We start from the raw sequence: 22106 nt of genomic DNA, 5'->3' as shown, positions 1-22106 counted from the left end.
CAGATGTTCCCTCCCAGGTGTTCCCTCCCAGGTGTTCCCTCCCAGCTGTACCAGACGTTCCCAGGCGCCGCGGCCATTTCGGGGCTGCCCCGCCCTCACCTGCGCCAGGTGAGCGCCATGTTCCGGGGCTGAGCCCGGCCGGGATGCGGCGCCCAGGGCCGGCGGGGGCCCGCGGCCGCCTCCCCCTCCTCGTCCTGCCGCGGGGGGCTCTGCTGCTGCTGCTCGGTAACGGGGGGCTCCGGGGCCGGCACGGGACGGGGGCGGCGGCGCCCGGGGGTCCCGCGCTGGAACCGGGCCGGCAGCGGCTCCAGGGCCGGGGGTGGTCCCGGGGCAGGGGGAGGCTCGGGAAGGGGGGTCCCGGTACTCTGGCTGGGGGATTGGGGGGGCTCGGGAAGAGCCATCCCGGTACTCTGGGGGATCGGGGAGGGTGGGGAAGAGCCATCCCGGTACTCTGGGGGATCGGGGAGGCTCGGGAAAGGGGATTTCGGTACTCTGGGGGATTGGGGGGGCTCGGGAAGAGCCATCCCGGTACTCTGGGGGATTGGGGAGGGTGGGGAAGAGCCATCCCGGTACTCTGGGGGATCGGGGAGGGTGGGGAAGAGCCATCCCGGTACTCTGGGGGATCGGGGAGGCTCGGGAAAGGGGATTTCGGTACTCTGGGGGATTGGGGGGGCTCGGGAAGAGCCGTCCCGGAGCCGTGGGAGGCTCGGGCAAAGGGCTGCCCGGAGCGGCGGGTGTCCCGGGGCAGAGGGAGACTCGGGAACGGCCGGAGCTGAGCGGGGCAGAGGCGGCTGCGCACCCTGGAAACCAGAACTGAGAGCATTCGCTGCTGTGGGGAGAGCTTTGACCCTGCGCGTGTGAAATTCAGGCGCTGTGGGCAGAACCGCAGAGCAGCATTGCTTTAAGTGCCTAGAGCTGGTCCTTGGTAACCCGTCAGAGACCCGGCTGGTGCCATTTCTCAGCTCCTTGTCTCCACATCTCAACATCCCCCGTGGTTCCTGCAAAGTTCAGTGCTGGGGAGGGAGTCACTGCTGTGCTTTAGTGCCCGAATTCTGCCTGACCCGCACGTTTTTGGAACAATTTTTGCACCTCTCAGGTAGCAAGAAATGAATCCCTGCCTTTTGTGCCTGTTCCATCAGGTGTCTGCAATGCTCTTTCCCTGGAAATTAAAGCCAGTGCTAAAGTCCGAGCTTTTGTGGGAGAGCAAGTGCTGCTGAAATGCTCCTTCAAGTCCAGCTTGCCCATCACGGACAGCCTGCTGGTGGACTGGACCTACCGGCCCCTCGCTGGGGGCCAGATGGAGCCCGTAGGTGGAACAGGGCCAGGCCTCTGGCATGCTGGAAATCGGAATTTTCTGTTTGCTTTGCTGGGCTGCTGCCTCACTTTGCGGTTTGGGATGCTCCTTGTTGTCTTCTTTCCTCTGTAAAATTTCTTTGGTGTATTTTGGGGGAAAAAAATGTTCCAGGTAAATACAAAATGGCATAATAACGCTAAAGTAGATATATTTAGGGGATTTTCACAAGTACTGCACAGGATGGCTGAAAAGATTCACTTTGTTGCTTTATTTCTCTTATATAGGAAATATTCTTCCTGACTTCTTAATGTGACATTATTCCTTTCTTTTTACAATGCAAAATTCCTTTACTTTTGCAATGCAAAAGCAGTTCACTCTGCGTGTTCTACTGCCACAATTCCTGCCTTTCCCTCCTCGCAGATTTTCCATTATCAGTCCGTCCCCCACCCCACGACAGGGGGCAGGTTCAAGGACAGGATATCCTGGGTCGGGAATGTCGCTAAGGGTGACGCCTCCATCGCCATCCTAAACCCAGAGCTCAGTGACAACGGGACGTTCATCTGCAGCGTGAAGAACCCTCCAGATGTTTATCACAACATTCCCCAGACCGTGCTGGTGGTTACAGAGCGGGGTAAGGCTCCCTGCCCTCGCTTTGGCCTCGCCCTGTGACAAGAGCTGCTTTGTGGCATCTTGGGATTCTGAGCATCACGTGGGAAATGCTCCCTGGGCTTCCACGCTGGAGTTTCAGCAGGGGTTGCCTCAGCCCCGCTCTCTGAGCCCAGTGCTTTGTGAACTGCTGAATTGATTTGGGGCAGCAAGGGACGGGGGGAGCTGTGGTGACAGCAGAAATCAAAAGTGGCCCTTTGTTCTGAAGGTTTCAGCCTCCGCAAATTGCAGCAGAACAAGTTAAACATTGAGGAAACGCTGGCCTAAAAATAATCTCCACATCACAGCACTGATTGTCAGTACCAATTTCCTCATCTGCCCTGCGTGCCAGCCCTGCCCCAAATTCCCAGCTCAGCCGTGCTGATGGGGCTGTGTCGTGCCTCCCTCTGCAGCTCCCTCCCTCTGCACCTGAGCCTGGGCTGGCTTTGGGGACAGGAGCCCTGCAGGTTTGGGGGCTGCAGGTTTGGGGACTGCAGGTTTGGGGACAGAAGCCCCACAGATTTGGGGACCTCAGGTTTGGGGTCAGGAGCCCCACAGGTTTGGGGACCTCAGGTTTGGTGGCAGGAGCCCCACGGGTTTGGTGGAAGGAGCCCCACAAGTTTGGGGACCACAGGTGTGGGGACAGGCTGTTTCCAGCCTGCCAGCCCCATGTCTCTCATGGCAGGGCCACCAGGCCCAGTTTTTGTCCCAGAGGCTCATGCAGGTTTGGGGACAGAAGCCCCACAGATTTGGGGACCTCAGGTTTGGGGTCAGGAGCCCCACAGGTTTGGGGTCAGGCATCACACAGATTTGGGGACTGCAGGCTTGGGGACAGGAGCCCCACGGGTTTGGTGGAAGGAGCCCCACAAGTTTGGGGACCACAGGTGTGGGGACAGGCTGTTTCCAGCCTGCCAGCCCCATGTCTCTCATGGCAGGGCCACCAGGCCCAGTTTTTGTCCCAGAGGCTCAGGCAAGCCGTGCCTCGCTGTGTTTCAGGCCTGGTCTTCCAGCTGAGCTCAGCTGAGCTGCTGTCCATCCTGGTGTTCCTCCCTTCTGCCCTCGTGGTCATTCTGCTGCTGCTGAGGATGAGGAGGAAATTCCGGGTGCTGAAGGAGAAAGGAAAATATGGCTACAAGAAATCCTCCATCGAAGTGTCTGATGAGTAAGTCCTGGCTGGAGCCTGTATTTCCACTTCGGGGTGTTGGCTCAGGCACGAGGGATGATTTCCCCACTGTCCTTCAGCACAAGCCCAGTGCAGTCAGTCACTGGTGTCTGCTGCTCACCCAGCAGGCAGAGAGCTTTGGGAAATCCCTGAGCTGGAGCACAGACCCAGTGCTGCACATCCCCTTCTTGCTGCCATTCGTGTGAGGAATGCCATGGAACTGAGGCAGTTTGGGGTCAGACATATTTCACTTCTGTAATGAGGTTTATTTGAGCCTGAGTCAGCAGGGTGTTTTGCATGTGTGTGCTGCATTTTGGGGTGAAGTCTCCACAACAGCAAAATAAATCTAATAATGCTATCTGTGGTGGGCTGAGCAGGGATGCCAGGTGCTGAACTCCCTTCTGCTCAACCCCTTGCAGAATGATTTTTTTTACTGCAGTCTTTTAATGATTTGATTGATGGTGTAAGATTTGCCAGCCTAAAAGCAACTTTTGTTTGGATCTTTGTGGCACTGAAGTGCCACCTTCAAAATGAGGCATCTGGCAGCTTTCAGTCCTTTTGGCTTTGCTGTGCTGACTTAAAGGCTTTTCCTCACCATGAAAAGCTTCAGTTCCGTGTGGTGCCACCAGAATTCACAGGCCAGAGGAGGCACTGGAGTGTCTGGGCGAAAGTCCAACCTGATTTCTGCTTTCCCTGCAGGCCTGAGCCCTCAGACACAGCTGGCTGCGGGGGCAAACTCAAGGAGTGGTGCCTGAACTGCGTGGTAAGTGAAAGTTGGTGTTTTCACAGCGCTTCTGCCAACTTGGGTGCTCAGAGGAGGTGCTGAGGGCAGCAGGTAGAGAGTCCCAACACCCCTGGGTGCCCAGGGCTGTGCCAAAGGTTCCTCGGAGCTTCCCAGCTGCAGGGAGCGAGAGCTGCTGGGGAGGCTGTCCTGACATCCATCAAACTGATTTTTCTGGACTTGATTGAGTCAAAGCTGTCACTTTGAGGTGACAAATCGGGGTTGAAGTGCCAGCTGCTCTGGGGTTCCTTTAGGAGCTCTGCACGAGCAGCTCGGGGCTGGCAGTGCCCCTCAGCCCTCTGTGTGTTTGCAGAGCTGATCTTCCTCCTTTTCCCTCCTTTTCCTTCCTTTCCATCCAGCGGAGCATTGCGAAACCCTCGCGGTTGGTTTGTTTGTTTGTTTGTTTCTGCTTTTTTGTTTGTCGCGCTCTCTGAAGTGGCGGCTGCCTTGTAATTCTGCTGCTTCCCTCCCCAGCCCGGCAGCAGCTCCTGTTAATCAGTGCCTGCGCTCCGGCCCCTGAGTGCTTTTGCCACCTGCTGCCCTTGTTTTGTGTGAGTCCTGCCTGCTGGAATGGGCAGCCACATTCCAGAGTAATGCCCAGTTCGAGAGGGCTTTCATTCTTTCGGTGTCCTGCAGGGCGCATTTCCCTCTGGGGCACCTTTGCCTCTCATGCACACGCTCAGGACGTGAGTTAAGGAGGGTTTAAATATGTGTTGTTTGATTCGCTCTCCTAATGGCAGTGATTTTAAACGTCCTAAATGCCCCAGCCTTCAGACAGGCGTGTGCTGATGGTTTCTATTAGATACAGGGTGAAAACCAGGCAATTATGTAAGTTGTACATAAAATATTTACAGTTCTGCATGAGGCACCGCAGGCACAGAGCTGGGAACGAGGTTTTGGAGAGGTGGGGGAAGCAGGAAATGCCAGAGCTGCCTCGGGAGGTGGGAGGGCTGCTCCCGGTGATGTCCTGGAATCAGGGAGGCGCCGGGAGGAGAGATGGGGAAGGATGGAGCCCCAGCTCGGTGAGGAAATGCGGTCAGGACATGGGAGATCTAAAAGTTGAAAACTGTCCTCTCATCCCGCGGGAGGAGTCAGACCGGAATGATGAAACCCTGCTGCTCCCATGGCAGTGCTGTCAGGTGTGATCCTGTGCTGCCTGGTACTGAAATATTTACCTGCCCACGTCTCTGAGATTGCTGCCCTCTCACTTTAACAATTCTGCAGTTTTGAGGTCTCTCTATTGTGCTTTCTCGTGCTTTAAATGTGACAAAAAAATTAAAATTGTGAAGCCAATGGAAAATCTCTTTAGCCTGCAGTATCTGGGTGTCAGTGCCAGCCTTGCAGAGCTGAGGTGTTTGGGTGAGATCTCAGATTGTGGGGACACCATCAACTGCCTGCTGTGATCACAGCAGCCAGGGGCTTCTAAAAGTGGCTGAAAACCAAAAATTGGGGCTGCTCAGGGCTGTGCTGCACTTCCTGGCTCATCTTTAGCTGCTGCTTCTCTTAAAATGCATTTCACCTGTGGGTTATAGCATGGTGGTTATGTCTGGGAGAAGTCAAACAGATTCAGTGATTTACTTTTATTTTTTATAGATTTGTATTTATATATTTACATATTCATATTTATAGTTATATTTATGTTTATATTTATACCTATATTCATAATTATATTTATATCTAGATCTATATGTCTGTATTTCTGTATTTCTATATTCCTCCATGTCTATATTTCTATATTCCTGTATATTTATATTTCTATTTCTAGCAGTGGTTTTGCAAGTCCTCTGGCTTGTTCAAGCACAGCAGGATTTTTGGGAAGCATTTAGGCTCGTGCCAGAAGCCCAGGCAGGCTCAGCCTTTGGCTGAGCTCATGGCTTGGTTCATTTCTTCACACATAATCTCAGTTTCTCTCCATGTTCCCCATTTAGGACACAGATGAGGAAGATCCCTACTGACTGAAGCTGTGGAAAAAGACCAAAATTACAGCACTGAAAATCATGGTCAGACCCTCCCAGAGGCTGCTGGCTAACCAGTGCAGACTGAAGGACGTGCTCTGCTCTTGGTGGATTGGAGGAATAATGCTGATGGGATCATTCACTTCTGTTTAAACACAAAATAACGATTTTCTAAGAATCTTTCTCATTTATTGGGGAAAAGAAAATCTCTTGTCCTCGGATCTGTGGGGCCCAGAGAAGCCTCAGGGCCTACAGTGCCAATGTGCCTTGGTTTTCCTGCAAGTTGCTTTGGTTCATTGGTTTTTGGGGTTTTTTTGGTGACATCTCTCTTTTCCCGAGCTCTGGAAATCCAACTTTTTGAAGTAAAGGCTGCTCCAGCTGTCTGGGCACTGCCAAGGTTTATTCTCAGGTTTTTGGAACGTGCTGACTCACACCAGTTTGATGAAGTGATATCTGGCATCCTCTGTGCTGGAGTGAAGAGAACCTACTGCTTTTGAAGTATTTTTGTATTTTTTTATTCAGCTGCATCACTGGGTACTGCTCCTTCTACCTGTAGAAGCGAAGCACAAGTCACAGAAAACAATTTATTTTTCTTTTTTGAAATCAGAAATGCAAATGGGGACTCTGTTTCTGGGGACACACAACCCCATCTACCTCAGCCACGGACTCAAGCACTGCCCAAAGGAATGTTCTCTTTGCAGTAGTTGTTTTCTTCCTCCCTTCTTCTAGGACCTGCTTTAGGGAAATGGTTCACTGTTACTTCCCCTCGATGAAGGGCATTTCCTCTTTCACCAGCCTTATCCACCAAGGAATGGCAGAGAGCAGTGGAATTCACCCACTCAATCCCTAAAAAGCTGTTTTCTTTCTGTATCAGTCAAACATTCTCCTTTTACAGATGTGCTCCAGGTTTACTGCTGATTTTGCTGTGCAATTACCAATAAATTGCATTATTCCATTCTGGGCTCTGGGTCTGTTTATTTGGCTAAATACAGCTGAACCCATAAAACTCCCATGCGGACGTGGAAAAATTATATAAAAAAAAACCCCTAAAGGTTTTTAGGGAGCAGATTTAACCCTAAAGAGGAGAAGTACCAGGCCCCCCTTGAGCATCTCTGCAGCTTTCAGGTGTGGTGAAGCTCTCCCTGAGAAGTAGGTCAGCTGTAGATCTGTGCCTCCAGATAAATGCATTTTCCCCTGTCTGCTAAAAAACAATATTTCAAGTGTTTGTGCTCCCTGGTGACACAACATCTCTGTCAGCCCAGCTTTCCTGGGAAAGGCTGCTGGGGGATCAACAGCCCGGGGGAAGTGGCTTTGCTGTTCCCCTCTCAGCACTCACGACTTCCCCTGGGGCACCAAAAGCTCTTTTTTGCTGAAAAATGCTGTGTTTCAGCTCTGCCTCCTTGGCCATGAGTGTGTGGATCCTGGGTAAATATTGCTGGTGCAAAGCTGAGCTGCCACCTTGGAGCTGTGAGGGGTGCTGGGCTTTCTTCTCCTCTGCCACACATACAGAGATTTCTTGGTGTGGTGATGCATGCAAGTAGAGATATTATAAAAGAAAGGCCTTAGAAAATCAGGCCTAAATTACCTAAAATCAGGCTAAATTGCCAGCTGGCCTGACACTCCTAAGTGCAGCTAGCTCCAAGTTTCTCATAAGTTAACCAAACAACCTGTTCCAGAGAGGAAAACAGGCTGCACTTGTAATAACAAGAAATTTGTCCTGTGAGAATCAGTGAACGAAATATGCAAACAATCCAAAAATAGAGAGATTTGATGGAAAGTTAAAATGCCATTTACCAACCAAGGAATGAGCAAGGAATCTGCTACCCAATTGGAACTGAACACAGGGTCTGTGAAAAATGAGTTATGTGAGTAAAGAAGGGGCTTTTCTGCATGAAAAACTGAGTCCTGTCTGCTTTATTGCAGCAGTGTGCCATGGGAGCTAGTGATACTGGAATGGGGAGAGGGAAAACTGGAATGGAGAGAGGGATGCTGGAATGGGGAGAGGGAAAACTGGAATGGAGAGAGGGATGCTGGAATGGGGAGAGGGAAAACTGGAATGGAGAGAGGGATGCTGGAATGGGGAGCAGTGGGATACTGGAGTGGGGAGAGGGGATGCTGGAATGGGGAATAGTGGGGTACTGGCATGGGTAAAAATGGGATGCTGGCATGGAGCACAGATCTGCTCTGGTGTTTCAAGGAAAGAGGAAAGGTGACGATGGGCTTTCAAAGCGGCCAGGGGGGTTGCAGCAGAGGCAGATCAGAGTGTGGTGTGTGTTTCAGAAGGAGGCAGCTGCCCGTGCTGTCTGTGCCAGGCAGGTCGAGGGCCCTGGCAGCCCCAGGAGGAAGGCACAGCCACGTCACCCAGAGCTGCTGCTGCTGCCCCACTGGGACAGGATCCAGGGTGCAGACTGACAGATCTCTCAGCAGCTCTGGTCCTAAAACAACGCAGGAGGGAGCACAGGGTGTGTGCAGGAACCTCTGTGTCCAGGAGTGGTCATTGTGACTGGTCAGGCCAGTCCTCAGCTGGGCCTGAGCCCCAGCTCTCCCTGTCAGGTGCCTCCTGGAGCTGCCCCATCACCCCTCTCGGGCCGATGCGTCTGCAGCTGGTTTCCCCTCTCTGTTGCACATCCTAATTTTTTGTTCTGCTTCCTCTTGCGTGTGAAAGTGACCATCAGACCCAACCTGCCAAGAAAGACCTTGCATATGCAACCTCCTGATGATTTAGCAACTGTTTCAGATGTTCCCAATTCAGACACTGAATCAGCTGCTGAAGAACGCAAGGTGAGCTGACTTTTCCAGGCCACTCTAGGTGAGTGATTTTTGCTGTAATATTTATTTCTGGATGGTTTTTTAAATTTGTTTTTCCTGAGAAGCGAATCAGGGGAGCAGAAATGTTGGTGACTCGGGCGCCATGTACAAAAGCAGGGGATGTGAAGGCCATGTGGTGGCTGTGCCCCTTTCCCCAGTCTGTTTGGGAGAGGTGATTTGGATGTGTCAGCACTGGCACGCACAGAGCAGCCTGGTGAGTGGGTGCTGGCTCCAGCTGGTGCCTCCCAGCACCCTCTCCCTGCTGTGTGTCACTGAGGGAGACCCTGCAAAAATGTGCTCCCAGCCAGGACCAGAAATCCTCCTCAAAACCAGGGCAATAAATCCAGCGAGGACCTGGTGGCAAATACAGCCCAGAGCCCCAGGAGCTCTGGGAGGCTCTGGGTGCAGAAATCTCAGCTCTGCAGTCAGACAGGACTGGGGTTGAGCTGGCTGCTGTTTTGGCTGCTGCAGGTCCTGGGAGGTGCAGCTCTGCAGGTTTTGGCAGTGGCTCTGGGAAAGCAGGGTGCTGTGCCTGCTGCCCTGAGCTGTGCTGAGGGCCCTGGGGCTGAGCAGGAGCTGTGTTTGTAGGTCGGCTGTGCAGTGAAGTGTGTCACGGCAGAGCTGCACAGAGCACAGCAAAGCACGCAAAAACCCAGCCCAGAGGGGTCCTGTGCTTGGAGAGGCAGATGCCAGAGAATTCCAGAAGGTTTGCTGCCACTTCTCAGGGTTTTTTGCTTGTGCAAAGGGCAGGGTGATGAAGGTACAAATCTGTAGTGATTTTCTCAGCCTAGAACTGATCCAAGGGTCCCCAGCAGCTGATTCTGGGTCTGGAATCCCTGTCTGAGCCTCTCGCTTGCACAGTGGAGCAAAACGAGAGAAGCCACCAAAATGCCAGAGATGATTCAGCTCTTGTCTTTCTATTATTTCATTTCTGCACTATTGGAAAAGACCTGCTGTAATGCAGCCTCAATTGCAGCTTCATTGAAGGCTCTCGGGCAGGAGAGCTGCTCTCATAAGCACTCACCCTTAACAGCAGGGCACAGCTGGGAGTGGTGGAGCAGGGACAGGGCAGCAGGGTGCTGAGCCCTGCCTGCCTTGGGGCACTGCCTGGCACGCTCCTGGTGGTGCCAGCCAGTCCTTCCCGGGCTGCAGGATAAATCCACAACGTGCAGAGAGGAGATGTCAGCTTTATCGTGAGAGATGTGGAGCAGGTTGAGCTGAACCCAGGGATCAGGTGTGGCTCTGCTCCAGCAGAGCCTCTCATGGCCTGCAGCACCCAGGAGCAAGGATTAGATCTGGAGTAGGGGGTCTTGTTTTAGGACCCCGCTTCTCTGAGGAACAGAGTCAACACCTGTGAACATCTCAGCTCAGATGTCAGAGGCTTGACCCCTAAAACACTGGAAAGCATAGTGACTTACTTAGAGGAAAAGATGAGGGGGCTGAGCCCTCTCCCCCATGTTCACTCTTCCTTTCCAGGCTCACAAACCAGAGCCCTGTCCTTGCCCTCTGTGCTGTGCTGAATTCCAGCCTCCCAACCTCGGAGGCTGCACACCAGAGTCTTCCTCTGACCTTGAGCTGGCTGCCAGTCCTTGGTGTCCTGCCCCAGGGACACTGGAGCATGTGTCACCTGTGCTGTTCTTTTCAGAGGGAGATGAAGGTGTTGCTGAGCCTGGCCCTGGTGCTGACATGGCTGGGTAAGCTCTGAGTTTTATTCCCCTTTGCTTTCCCCTCTGCCTTTGCTCTCAGAGCCATCAGTGTCTCTCCTCCTGTGGTGAGCACCCCTGGAGCTGCTCCTGTCCTGGGTGCCAGTCCCTCTCTGGCCCTGAGTGTGCTGCAAGCTGCACTGCCATCCCTGGACTGAGGCTCCAAGGCTTTGAAAGAAGCAGAACTGCTTCACCAAGTCTAAACACAGGGAGAGGTTCCCAAGGTATTGATTTTGGCTCTGCTCGAGGCAGGCAGCTCCCTTGGCCTTCTCCGCTGGCAAATATTTGTCATTTCCAGCTCCTCAGCTGGTCAAGACCAACAGAACTTGTTTGGGAAGCTGCAGCACTTTGCATTCATTATTTACAGGGTTTCAGACAAACACTTGGTGCTTGGCCAGGGCCCAGCCCTCGGTGGCTGTGGACAGGCTGGGCGCAGTGGCTCAGCCACGAGGACGAGCCTACCTGTCTGAGCAGCTCCCCGGAGCTGAATCAGCTCAGCCAGCTCTCAGCAAACAGCACCAGAGCCTCAGCCCCCCTTCAGGGCCACTGCAGGCTGGGGCAGGTGGGGCTGATGAGCTCCAGTGACGTTTTCTGCCCCAGTCATTTCAGAAAACCTTTTGGTACAGAGAAGACTTTTAATCCCCTTCTTGCCACACAGTCTGCAGCCCAGTCAGCCGCAGCTGCCTTGTGAATGTTGCCAGCTCTGTGCTCTTTGATGTTCCCCTGGTTTGCTTTTTTCCCACTGTCCAGCTACTCTAGAAAGCTGTGGTTACATGGCCAGACAAGCACAAGCCCAGGTCTGGAGCCTGTGAGCAAAGGGGAAGGAAGCCAAATGGGCAGTGAGGGAGGAACTGAAATTCGTGTGAAGCGCTCGAATCGCCCCTGGCCTGGTACAGATGAGAGCAGCACAGGTTCTCCCAGCCTGTGAGTCACAGGCACAGCCCTGCAGGAGCTGCAGGCTTTGGCTCCGAGGCGTGGAGAGGGCAGGGGTTGTGCTTCCCAGCTCCCCCTCGGCTGCATCACAGGCAGCAGCCCTTGGTGTGGCGGCGGCAGGATGTGCTGCCCCACATCCCAGGCACGCCACGAGCAGGGGTCAGGCACGGGCTGGGCCTCTGCCCCGCTCAGGGCCGTGAGCCCCAGGCTTCCCCGGAGAGCAGAGAGCGATGGGGACAGGCAGGCTGCAGCTGGCCGTCCTCCCTGGGCTCATCCTGCTGGCCCTGTCCCCGGCAGGGCGGTGCAGCGGCACTGCTGCGGTGTTCACGGAGCCCCAGCTCCGAGCTAGGGCTGGAGACTCCGTGCTGCTGCAGTGCCTCTTCCTGGACCCCGACAGCAAGGGATGGACCCTGCACAAGGTGGACTGGCTGCACAAGGCAGGAGCTGGCACGCAGGTGGGTCAGGCCAGGACTGGCAGGAGAGGGGACATGGGGCTGGTGGCAGGGGAGGGAGGGTGAGGCAGCCGTGGGCAGGCTGCAGGGGAAGCAGCCATGGGAAGGCTGTGGGGAAGCCCATTGTGGTCACCAGGCCATGAGGAGAGGAAGTTTTCGTAAGAGGAAGAAGGGTGCCCGTGTGGGGGCAGTTCTCACAGCAGAGGGGGAGCTGTGCTCTGCGTGCTGCATCCTGGGGCTTTCCCTGGGAGGGCTCTGGGAGTGCACAGGGAGAAAGTGTGAACTGAGAGCTCTTGAGGAGGGACGGGCACCTGCCATCCCGCACCTGACATCCCGAACCTGCCATCCTGTACCTGCCATCCCGCACCTGACATCCCGAACCTGCCATCCTGTACCTGCCCTGGCAGGAGGAGATGGTGTTTTTTTACTACAGCAACCACGGCGTCCCCGCGGGCCGCTTCAAGCAGCGGGTGCAGTGGCGGGGGAACACGTCCCGCTGGGACGGCTCCATCCTGCTGCAGGACCTGCGCCTCAACGACAGCGGCACCTACGAGTGCGAGCTGCGGCTGCTGGAGACCAGCAGCGTCTTCAGGAGCCGCACGGTGCTGCTCGTCAGCCCCGCGGCACCCAGAGGTGCGCCACGCTCCCCGCCCGCCTGCCCCGGCTCTGCGGGTCCCCGCGGTGCCATCCCCCGCTCGCTGTCCCCCCGCAGGTGCCGAGGATGTCGCGGCCCCGAGAGACTCCGGGTTCTGGCCGGCAGTGGTGGGCTGTGGCTGCGTGGCCGTGGTGGTGGCGTTCCTGGCCGGGCTGTGCGTGAGGAAGAGGTAAAAACGCTGCTCTGGGTTGAGGGGGGAGGAAGCCGCTCCCTGCAGCCCTCCCTCCCTGGCCGGGCTTTGCCCTGGTGCTGCCCAGGTCGGGGGTGCCAGCCTCCTGCTGCCATCTAGTGTCACCGTGTCCCCTCGGCTCCCAAACCTCCTGGGCTGTGCCAGCAGCACGGGTAGCCCGGCCCGGGCGTGTGCTAAGGGATGTCAGTGTCCCGGGAAAAGGAGGGAGGGACAGGAGCAGCGGGTGATGCTCTGGCCGGAGGTGACAGTGACACTGCCGCTGCCTTCCCTCGAGGTTCGCAACCGTCACAGCCCTGGAGAGGATGGGGAGGAGCAGCAACAAGGGCAAAGCTGAGGTGAGAGCTGAGAGTGGAGGGGTCACCGGGCTGGGGGTGTGGGCTGGGGAGGGGATCCCACCCTGCCCCGGCACCGGGGGCCGTTTGCTGGCCAGCTCCAGCCGTGGCTCCTGCAGCTTGTCCTGTGGCTGGGCTCAGGCAGCCCCCGGGTGTGTTTGGGGGCTGCTCAGTCCCAAAGAGCCTGGTCTGCCCCTCGCAGGAAGCACTTTACTCCTCAATCCCTGGTGCTGAGGTGCCCAAGGCTGAGCAGGAAGCAAAGAAGAAGCGGAGAGCTGAGGACACGTACATAACCATGGTGAGGAGCTGCAGCAGGCGTGGTGGGATCCCCACACCACTGCCCCCCTCGCCAGGGCCTCACTCCCTGTGCCAGGTCCCATCCCGTGCCCCCTGCCCCCTCCAAACTCAGCCTGGCACCCGTGGTGAGGCTCACACCTTGTCCCTTGCTCCCTGCAGCACCCATCTCACTGCCGGGACAACGGCGTCTACGTGGAGCTGGCCAAGAGGGCCATCCCGTCAGAATGGATGGCAGAGGGGGCACAGGGGCATGGACAGAGCCAGGAGCCCCACAGCAGGCCAGAGGAGGCACTTCCCCAGCCCCCAGAGAGGCAGAAGTAGCTGTGCTGTGGCATGGCAGCCCCTTTCCAGGTGTGCCCAGGACATCTTTGTCACTGTGAGGACTGAGAACTGGTGACACGTCACTGTGTGCCCCATGCCAAGGCACTGCTGGGCCACCCCAGCTGTCTGCAGGGGACCAGGGGACCCCTGTGCCCCCAGCTCTTGCCCCCTGGACTCGAGGGTGGGCACAGCTCATGCTCCAGCTCTGATCCTGGCCCAGGGTGAGGATCCCCAAGGGGGGAGACACAGCAGGAGCCGTGAGAGTATTGTTCTGTAGATAATAAAACTCAGGGAGTCCTCCCTGATGCTGTCTTCGTTTTACCTCCAGCCTGACCATGTGATGTCCAAGCATGCCAAAATCCGCCTGGCCCGGGGCCTGGCAGCCCCTGAACCCAAGTGCAGCCTGGCACGGGGCACCCGCCAGCCCCAGGCGGCAGCAAAGCCAAACGGGGCAATAGAGGCAGCAGGATGGGGGCTGAGGGGAGCAGCACAGAGCCCAGGGCAGTGGGGTCTCCACGTGTGTCCCCTGTCCATGGGTGAGCAGCCGGTGATGGGCAGCACTGGCCGGGAGAGCACAGCCTCCCCTCACAGAGCCCCGGGGCAGCGCCGGCCGGGAGAGCACAGCCGCTCCTCACAGAGCCCCGGGCAGTGCAGGCCGGGGGAGCACAGCCGCCCCTCACGGGACCCCGGGGGAGCACAGCCGCCCCTCACGGGCCCGCCAGCCCCAGGCGGCAGCAAAGCCAAACGGGGCAATAGAGGCAGCAGGATGGGGGCTGAGGGGAGCAGCACAGAGCCCAGGGCAGTGGGGTCTCCACATGTGTCCCCTGTCCATGGGCGAGCAGCCGGTGACGGGCAGCACTGGCCGGGAGAGCACAGCCGCCCCTCAGAGAGCCTTGGGCAGTGCAGGCCGGGGGAGCACAGCCGCCCCTCACGGGCCCCGGGCAGCGCCGGCCGGGGGAGCACAGCCGCCCCTCACGGGACCCCCAGCGCTGGTCGGGAGAGCACAGCCGCCCCTCACGGGCCCCGGGCAGCGCCGGCCGGGGGAGCACAGCCGCCCCTCACGGGGCAATAAAGGCAGTGCTGGTCGGGGGAGCGCAGCCGCCCCTCACGCGGCCCCGGGGCAGCGCAGCCGCCCCTCAGGGGACCCGAGGCAGCGCTGGCGCTGCTCCCGCTCTGTCCCGGGAGCCGGGCGCTATCTGTCCCGGGAGCCGGGCGCTATCTATAGATGTTTGACAGCTGCAGGTGCGGAGGCAGCGGGACCCTCCGCCTCACGCCGCCTCACTGCAGCGCCGCGCTGCGCTCCTTGGTTCTCGTTGACACCCGGCTCTCTTTTCGCGCGGACCCAGATTAGGATGAGGCAGCCCCGGGGCTGGGTGGGGGCCGGGGGTCGCACGGGGACTTTGGAGGGTCGTGGCAGCCCTGGCAGCAAACAGAGGGGGCTTTTCCTGCTCAGGACGGGTGGAAAAGGGCTGTTTGCTGAGCAGAGCTGCCGTGCCTCCTCTCCCGGCTGTCCTGCTTCCCCTCCTGGCTGTGGTCAGGCAGCAGAGCCCCTCTGCAAGGCTCCCCTCTGCATCGCTCCCCTCTGCATCGCTCCCTCTGCATTGCTCCCTCTGCATCGCTCCCCCTCTGCATCTCTCCCTCTGCCTCGCTCCCCTCTGCATCCCTCTCCTATCTGCAAAGCTCCCCTCTGCATCCCTCCTGCCTCCCCGGGCTGCACAGAGCTCTGCCCGGGCTCTGGGGCATGCTCGCCCCTGTGCCCAGGGATCTGTCCCCGCAAATGCCACCACACCGTGTCCCGGGGCCCGAGCAGCGCTGTCACTGTCCCTGTGGGCTCCAGGAGGTCACTCCTTGTCTTCGCTGGGAGAGGAGAGCTGAAATCCCGGGACAAGAGGCTGCTGGAGAAGGGCAGGGAGCCTGCAGCAGTCTGGCAGCCCTGGGAAGCGATGGAGGTGTCCGGGAGCTGGCAGTGCCAGGAGCTGTCCCCGGGGCTCAGAACCCACCGTATGCCACAGGGCACGGAGCTGGCAGTGCCAGGAGCTCAGAACCCACCGTATGCCACAGGGCACGGAGCTGGCAGTGCCAGGAGCTCAGAACCCACCATGTGCCACAGGGCACGGAGCTGGCAGTGCCAGGAGCTCAGAACCCACCGGCAGCTCTGGGAAGCAATGGAGGTGTCCCGGAGCTGGCAGTGCCAGGAGCTGGCAGTGCCAGGAGCTCAGAACCCACCGTGTGCCACAGGGCACGGAGCTGGCAGTGTCAGGAGCTCAGAACCCACCGTGTGCCACCGGGCACGGAGCTGGCAGTGCCAGGAGCTCAGAACCCACCGTGTGCCACAGGGCACGGAGCTGGCAGTGTCAGGAGCTCAGAACCCACCGTGTGCCACCGGGCACGGAGCTGGCAGTGCCAGGAGCTCAGAACCCACCGTGTGCCACAGGGCACGGAGCTGGCAGTGCCAGGAGTTCAGAACCCACCGTGTCCACAGGGCACGGAGCTGGCAGTGCCAGGAGTTCAGAACCCACCGTGTCCACAGGGCACGGAGCTGGCAGTGCCAGGAGCCGTCGCCTGCAGTTCAGGGGAAAATTTTTCCGCCCTCCCACTCCGGCGGCTGCAATCCACCAACCACAGGATTTACTGCTTTTTTCCCCTCAGCGCCGCTCCAGCCATATTGGGCTGTGGGGAGCGAGCGGCTCTAATGTTCTATGTCACCTGCAAATAACCCGGGCAGGGCTCGAAAAAGCACCTCCACCACCTCCACAATCCACACCAACACCACGTCCTCGCCACACACAAAAGTCCGTCAAAATGAGCCCGGAAGGCTGGCTCCCGCAGCCCACCTTGCTCCTTACTGGCCTCACCTTGCTGCTCTCGCTGGGTAAGTGTCGGCTTGAGCCCCCCTTGCATGTGCCCAGCTGGGGATTCAGCCGTGTCCCGGCCAGGAGCCCTGCCGTGTGCCAGCCTGGTGGCACCGTGCCGCAGGGGTGGGGATGGTGGTCTGGCCCTGCCGAGAGCCGGCAGCCAGGGTGACCTGCTTTCGGGCGGGGTGGGGGCTCTGCTGCATCTCCTCCTAAAAACGCGCTGCATGCCGAGCACAGAGCCCTTGGCAGGCCGGGCAGGGCAGCGGGCTGCGTGGGGACAGGGCTGTGCTGCCAGGGGGGACAGGGCTGCCTTGTTGGGGCTGCCAGGTGGGCTGTGCTGCCCCGTGCCTGTCCTTTGGGTGCTGTGCTGACCTGTGCCTGCTGTCCTTTGGGGACCGCCAGGGGCTGTGCTGCCCTGTGCCTGTCCCTTGGGGGCTGCGCTGCTTTGTGGCTGTCCCTTGGGTGCTGCTAGGTGGGCTCTGCTGCCTTGTCACAGTTGCCAGGTGGCTGCGCTGCCCTGTGGCCGTCCTTTGGGTGCTGGCAGTGGCTCTGCTACCCTGTGGCTGTCCTTTGGGTGCTTCAGGGGTACTGTGGCTGTGGCTGTCCCCGGGCCAGTGGCCGTGCTGGGGCCATGCTCCGTGCATGCCCTGCAGCAGCAGCAGCAGCAGTGCGCTGTCAGCAGCTCCGACAGCCGAACCATTGCTCCTCTGAAGCACTGTCCCTCCTGCCGGGCTGCTTATCCCCGAGGAGAGAGCCTGGGAAAGGAGGGTACAAAACCCGGTCAGGGCTGCTGTGGTTGTCCCCCGAGCCTGGGTGCAGCTTGACAGAGCGCTGGGGGGACACAGCCTGGATGGTCCCTGGGGTTCTGGGGGTTCCTTCCCCCACCTCTGTTGTCCCCCAGGGTTGAGTGCCCAGCCAGTGGCAAAGTTTGGACCCACTTGGGTGCCCCTAGGTCCTGCCAGGCCGTGGTGTCCCTGCTTGGGGTGGTGACAGGTTTGCTGCTGGTAGCACCTCATCCGTCTGTAGAGCCCTGAGGACACAGGATAAGGCCAGGTCACCCACCTGCAGGCACACAGGGCCCCGTGGCAGGGCCACTCAGACAATGATTCCATGCAGGGATGCCCTCCAACCACTCTTGTTGGGACAGGCCAGCTCCTGGCTCTTCTCTCCCATCCCTGAGAGGTTTTCTTGGAGGCATCAAAGGTGGTGGCTGCCACGGGGCAGCAAGGCTGTGACACTGCCTTGGGACACTTCTTCCTGCCTGCGGTGCTGTGACCCATCCCCATGCACCAGCTGTGCCCATCCCTGTATCCCTGAGCCCCGTGGGAGCCCTCCCTGCTCTGGGGCTGGATGTGGGGTGTCCCCATGGCTGCCAGCACAGCCAGGAGCCATCCCAGGGTTTGGCCATACTGCTGTGCCCCCAGGAGCCTCAGGGTGCTGCTGGGTCCCACCTGGCAGTGGGAGCTGCTCGGCAGAGCTGTGCCTGCAGCTCGGGCGAGGCTCCTGTCCCTGGCTGCAGAGCCTGGCCCCTTTCCTGCCCTGCTTGCAGGCGGAGCGCAGCGGAGCAGCCCTGACATGAGCCCAGCTTGGCCTCGGCAAGAAGGTTTGAGAGCAAAGAGCAGCAGCCCGAGGGGAGAGGTGAGGTGATCAATAAAGCACCTGGTGGCAGTGTCCCTGTGCCTGCCCTGGAGGGTGTCACAGTCCCCCCAGGACACTCTGGTCCCTCCCAGCTGTCCCCGTGTCCCTGTGCCCCTCAGGGCCTGGTGTTTGCAGCCAGCGTGGCTGCACAGCAGCCTGTTCCCCCTGCCCAGCCTGGGGACCAGTGAGGAGCTGGGTTTGGGTGCTGCTGAGGGGAGCTGCAGGGAAGGATGGAGGAGTGAGCAGGGCACAGACTCCCATCCCTGCCCTCCCCAGGTGAGTCCTGCCCTGCCAGCTGCACCAGGACCTGCCCCTCTTTCTCAGCAAGCCCAGGGATCAGGGACTGGCCTTGTCCCCCAGCAGAGACCTGGATCTCTCTGGTCATTCCCAGCTGGAGAATCCTTGCTGGCAGGGATCTGCATTCCCCAGAGCCTGTGGCAGATGCCGGCCCTCCTGTGTCCTGCCGGGAATGCAGTGTGATGAGCTCAGCCGTAATTTGCGTGCGGCTGTGGCGCCGGCCCCGCGTGCTGATGCTGCAGCCTCGCACAGCGCCATCGATCCCGCAGCGGCACAGCCTCGGGGACAGCCAGGAGCAGGGCTGGCCTGCAGGCGGCACCGGGGTGGCACAGCAGGGACATCAGCCCTGGCACAGCAGGGACATCAGCCCTGGCACAGCAGGGATGATGCTCTGCCCACCCAGCCCAGGGACAGTGCCAGGGCTGCTGCCCTTGTTCTGCTGGGCAGGGAAATTCCGGTCCTGGCTGCATGCAGAGTGTGTGGGTGTGCCTGGAAGGCAATGCCAGGCCCCAGGGAGAGCTCTGTGCAGGCAGGGCAGCACGGGGACATGGGCTCAGCTGCCAGGGTGGCTGCCTGTGACACCCCCAAATCCATCTGCATTCGGCAGCACCCCCGAGACTGGGCATGGAGGTCATGGCCCCTGCCATCATCAATGCCATGAATGGCTCCTCTGTGAAGCTCTCCTGCACCTTCAACTCCTGCTACAAGGTGGAGAACAAGCAGTTTTCCCTCAACTGGACGTACCAGGAGTGCAGTAACTGCTCGGAGGAGCTGGTGAGTCTGGCTGGGGATCTGCTGGGGTCCTGGCACCAGCTCGAAGGGCGTTGCTCGGGGCTTCTTACAGGGCAGCACGTGCAGGGAGGGGGTGCCTGGCTGGGAAACGAGCCCGTGGGGTGCCACACGCTGCCTCACCTGCTGTCCCCACGGCTGCCCAGTTCCTGCAGTTCCGCACCAAGATCATGAACAAGCAGCTGGACCGCTTCGGGAACCGCGTGGAGTTCACCGGCAACCCTGCCAAGTACGACGTGTCCTTCACCCTCAAAAACGTGCAGCTGGAGGACGAGGGCACCTACAACTGCTACGTGCTGAACCCCCCGGACCGGCACCGGGGCCACGGCAAGATCAGCCTGAAGGTGCTCACCAAAGGTCAGTGCTGGGGGCACCTGCGGGGGCAGGGTTTGCTCGCAGAGCCCCGCCAGTCCCCACGGCCACAGCGTGCCCTGAGCCTGTGCCCTGTGTCCCCAGAGCCCCCGAAGCACGACTCGACGGTGGCCGTGATCGTGGGCGCCTCCGTGGGCGGCTTCCTGGCCGTGGTGATCCTGGTGCTGATGGTGGTGAAATGCGTGCGCCGGAAAAAGCAGCAGAGGCTCAACACGGACGACCAGAAGACAGAGGAGGAGGGGAAGACAGATGGTGAAGGCAACCCGGACGAGGGCACCAAGTAAAGGCCCCCTGCCCGCCCCTCCCTCCTGTCCCCTGTACAGTGTCACCCTCTTGATGTGCTTCCCAGAGCAAGGATTTCTGTCTCCCCAGAGCATCCTTCCTTCCATGCAAACACCCAACCCAGCCTGGAGCAGGGCGCAGAGAGAAGGTCCCTGGAGCCTGGCTGTGCTGGGCAGGGCTGGGGAGGCTGAGCTGGGACCTGTCCCCTGCTCTGAGTGCCAGCGTTGTGAGGAGGTGCTGGGGACAGGCTGGGGTGGGTGAGGGGGGCCCTGTGCAGCCCGCTGGGCAGGGCTGGGGAGGGGGGCTGAAGCCCCTGAGGCTGAGCTGGGACCTGTCCCCTGCTCTGAGTGCCAGCGTTGTGAGGAGGTGCTGGGGACAGGCTGGGGTGGGTGAGGGGGGCCCTGTGCAGCCCCTACTCATGGAGGGACTGGAGCAGGGGGTGCCAGGAGGGACAGAGGGGTCTGGGCAGCCCCCTGCCCCATTGTCTGCTCTGTGTCCCAGTAGAAAATGTGAGCAGGGGCCAGCAGTCTGCCCTTGGGTCAGGACTCATCCCCAGGTGCTCCTGCTGTGCCTGGGCCACTGGCACTGGTGTTCCCATCCCGAGGGATCCTGAGAGCTGCCAGTCTCCTCTTTGCCAGCTCGTGCTCCTCAGGGACTGTCCCGGGCTGCTCAGGAGTCAAGGCCATGAGCCCATCCAGTGTCTTGGAGCTTTGCAGTGTTTTGGAACCATGAACAGTCCTTGGTGTGTGAGGGATGGACCCTTCTGCCTCTCGGGCTGGTTTGGGGTCTGAGCATCTCAGCCCAAGGTGCTGGGCTGACCTTTTTGTGCTCGTTTCCTTCTTGGGAAGGGTGGTTGTAGTGGAAAATGTCCTGCTGATGTCAAACTGGGGTGGTGGGGAGTGCTGGGGTGAGGCTGCTCGGGACAAGGAGCTGCTGAAAGGGAGAGGAGCTTTTGGGCACTTGCTGGGAAGGACTGGGCACAACAGCAGGCCCAGAGTTAGGACAGCTCTGTCACCCTGGAGCAGCTCTGCGCTGCTGAGACGGCCTCCTGCAGCCTCCCTGCAGAGCACTGCACACTGTAACTGCCATGGCAATGCACTGCCAGCCTGCCCAGCCCCCTGTGCCACCTGCCTCACCGGGCAGGTGAGCTCTGCTGGCTGCAGCACCGGGCCTTCAGGCAGGGAATGCCCCAGGACAGTGTCCCCTATGGCACCAGGCCTGAGCTTTTCTCCTCCCGTGGCTGCCAGGAGGGGGACAGTGCCCGGAGCCACAGGGGACACTGCCCAGGGACAGGTGATGGAGGTCCTGTCACCCACGAGCAGCACTGCCAGGGGAGAAGGGACACCTTTGCCACGTCCCTGTGTAGGTGCCACCCTGGCAGTGCCATCAGGCCCCAGGGATGGCGGGACAGCTGTGCCCTCCCCGCTCTGCCCCATCGCTTCCCACCCCGGCCCCGCGTGCCCCGCCCATCGCACTCGACCCCGCTGGGCTCCACGCTGCTCCCCTCCCATCCGCAGCAGGAATGTGCCGTGTCCCACGCCTGCCTCCCTCCCCGGGCGCCGCTGCCCCGGGAGGGCCGGGCTGTCCCCACCCCGCACAGTGCCAGCGGTGCCGCAGGGCTCCCGCGCCGCTTTCCGCCAGAGCCGGGCTGTCCCCGGCTCCGGGGGGCTGAGCCAGCACCTCGGGGGCACAGAGGCCTCCGAGTGCCGCACACGACCAGTCTTGCATCTGCCTTTCATTTCTTCTCGTGCACTATCCTTGGATTGCAACTTGCCAATGCATCTGTCTGTACGTGGCTGTGGCCAGCAGAGCTGACAAATACAGATCTGTTCACTCGGGAGGGGCTGCTCTGCCTCGGGCGCCTTCCCCGGCCTTCTCTGGCCGAGCACTCTGCCGAGCGTGGGATGTTTTTATTGCTCTTTGTACAGTCAAACAAACAAAAGAACAACAAAACACCGACTTTGCCCTCGATGCTTTTGTTCCGCAGCCCGGAGGGGCGGGACAGGCCCCTCACCTGCTCTGCCTGGGGGGATGAGCCAGCTCCAGAGTGGAGCTTGGTCCTGCTGGGGTGTTTTGGGTGCTGAGGGAGCCCAGGGCACCCTGTGTGTCCACAGCTCTGTCCCCGGGAGGTGGCCCCAGGGTGGGAGAGTGGCCAGTGCTGCCCCAGCCTTCCCACAGGGAGATTCCAGGGGTGCTCCACACCCTCTGTGGGGCTTCCAGGACCTGTGGCCTGTCAGCCTGTCCACTGTGCTTGTCAGAGAGCTGGCATTGATGGCAGCTCGTGGCAGGTAAGGCTCAGCAGGCTCCAGCAGAGCCCAGGGCACGCTCTGGGTGATGGACACTGA

General features: G+C 59.5%; 4 protein-coding genes across 11 annotated transcripts; 3 read left to right on the top strand and 1 right to left on the bottom strand.

Annotated features, from left to right (window-relative positions):
* The first annotated feature begins 97 nt into the window (after positions 1-97).
* MPZL3 (myelin protein zero like 3) lies at positions 98-5948 on the top strand. Its single transcript, XM_039722157.1, has 6 exons — positions 98-225; positions 1140-1306; positions 1715-1925; positions 2936-3101; positions 3801-3864; positions 5811-5948. Exons 1-6 carry the CDS (start codon positions 144-146, stop codon positions 5835-5837), a joined length of 717 nt encoding a protein of 238 aa, XP_039578091.1. The 5' UTR covers positions 98-143; the 3' UTR covers positions 5838-5948.
* A 56-nt stretch (positions 5949-6004) lies between these two features.
* On the bottom strand, positions 6005-17987 carry LOC120508480. Of its 4 annotated transcripts, none has more exons than XM_039722149.1 (3): positions 16384-17987; positions 6492-6572; positions 6005-6387 (listed from the first exon to the last, which is right to left on the bottom strand). In XM_039722149.1, the coding sequence occupies exon 1, from the start codon at positions 17958-17960 to the stop codon at positions 16593-16595; it is 1368 nt and encodes a 455-aa protein (XP_039578083.1). In that variant the 5' UTR covers positions 17961-17987; the 3' UTR covers positions 6005-6387; positions 6492-6572; positions 16384-16592. The 4 variants fall into 4 exon arrangements, with proteins under 4 accessions (XP_039578083.1, XP_039578084.1, XP_039578082.1 ...); XM_039722150.1 differs by having other exon boundaries at positions 6492-6569; XM_039722148.1 differs by lacking the exon at positions 6492-6572.
* LOC120508482 (junctional adhesion molecule-like) lies at positions 7509-14007 on the top strand. Of its 4 annotated transcripts, XM_039722154.1 has the most exons (9): positions 7509-7702; positions 8503-8646; positions 10122-10339; positions 11579-11736; positions 12141-12366; positions 12446-12557; positions 12853-12913; positions 13113-13208; positions 13367-14007. In XM_039722154.1, the coding sequence occupies exons 3-9, from the start codon at positions 10264-10266 to the stop codon at positions 13526-13528; spliced, it is 891 nt and encodes a 296-aa protein (XP_039578088.1). In that variant the 5' UTR covers positions 7509-7702; positions 8503-8646; positions 10122-10263; the 3' UTR covers positions 13529-14007. The 4 variants fall into 4 exon arrangements, with proteins under 4 accessions (XP_039578088.1, XP_039578090.1, XP_039578087.1 ...); XM_039722156.1 differs by having other exon boundaries at positions 7509-8646; positions 10291-10339; XM_039722153.1 differs by having other exon boundaries at positions 7509-8646.
* On the top strand, positions 16163-19947 carry SCN2B (sodium voltage-gated channel beta subunit 2). Of its 2 annotated transcripts, none has more exons than XM_039722161.1 (4): positions 16163-16400; positions 18926-19092; positions 19254-19464; positions 19564-19947. In XM_039722161.1, exons 1-4 carry the CDS (start codon positions 16331-16333, stop codon positions 19761-19763), a joined length of 648 nt encoding a protein of 215 aa, XP_039578095.1. In that variant the 5' UTR covers positions 16163-16330; the 3' UTR covers positions 19764-19947. The 2 variants fall into 2 exon arrangements, with proteins under 2 accessions (XP_039578095.1, XP_039578096.1); XM_039722162.1 differs by lacking the exon at positions 16163-16400 and adding an exon at positions 17883-18021.
* Positions 19948-22106: the final 2159 nt, after the last annotated feature.

Source organism: Passer montanus, unplaced genomic scaffold, assembly GCF_014805655.1.
Source record: "Passer montanus isolate IOZ18808 unplaced genomic scaffold, ASM1480565v1 scaffold47, whole genome shotgun sequence".
NCBI lineage: Eukaryota > Metazoa > Chordata > Aves > Passeriformes > Passeridae > Passer > Passer montanus.
The sequence above is the reverse complement of the archived record's forward strand: the minus strand, read 5'-3'. Positions and strand labels throughout refer to the sequence as shown.

Bases quoted from the DNA above. Each gene is read 5' to 3' on its own strand.
- MPZL3 (XM_039722157.1), top strand. From the start codon at position 144: ATGCGGCGCCCAGGGCCGGCGGGGGCCCGCGGCCGCCTCCCCCTCCTC. The intron at 226-1,139 runs GTAACGGGGGGC...CTGTTCCATCAG, and splicing joins GGCTCTGCTGCTGCTGCTCG to GTGTCTGCAATGCTCTTTCC. The intron at 3,102-3,800 runs GTAAGTCCTGGC...CTTTCCCTGCAG, and splicing joins TCCATCGAAGTGTCTGATGA to GCCTGAGCCCTCAGACACAG.
- LOC120508482 (XM_039722154.1), top strand. From the start codon at position 10,264: ATGTGTCACCTGTGCTGTTCTTTTCAGAGGGAGATGAAGGTGTTGCTG. The intron at 11,737-12,140 runs GTGGGTCAGGCC...CTGCCCTGGCAG, and splicing joins AGGCAGGAGCTGGCACGCAG to GAGGAGATGGTGTTTTTTTA. The intron at 13,209-13,366 runs GTGAGGAGCTGC...TGCTCCCTGCAG, and splicing joins AGGACACGTACATAACCATG to CACCCATCTCACTGCCGGGA.
- SCN2B (XM_039722161.1), top strand. From the start codon at position 16,331: ATGAGCCCGGAAGGCTGGCTCCCGCAGCCCACCTTGCTCCTTACTGGC. The intron at 19,093-19,253 runs GTGAGTCTGGCT...ACGGCTGCCCAG, and splicing joins GTAACTGCTCGGAGGAGCTG to TTCCTGCAGTTCCGCACCAA. The intron at 19,465-19,563 runs GTCAGTGCTGGG...CTGTGTCCCCAG, and splicing joins CCTGAAGGTGCTCACCAAAG to AGCCCCCGAAGCACGACTCG.
- LOC120508480 (XM_039722149.1), bottom strand. From the start codon at position 17,960: ATGTCAGGGCTGCTCCGCTGCGCTCCGCCTGCAAGCAGGGCAGGAAAG.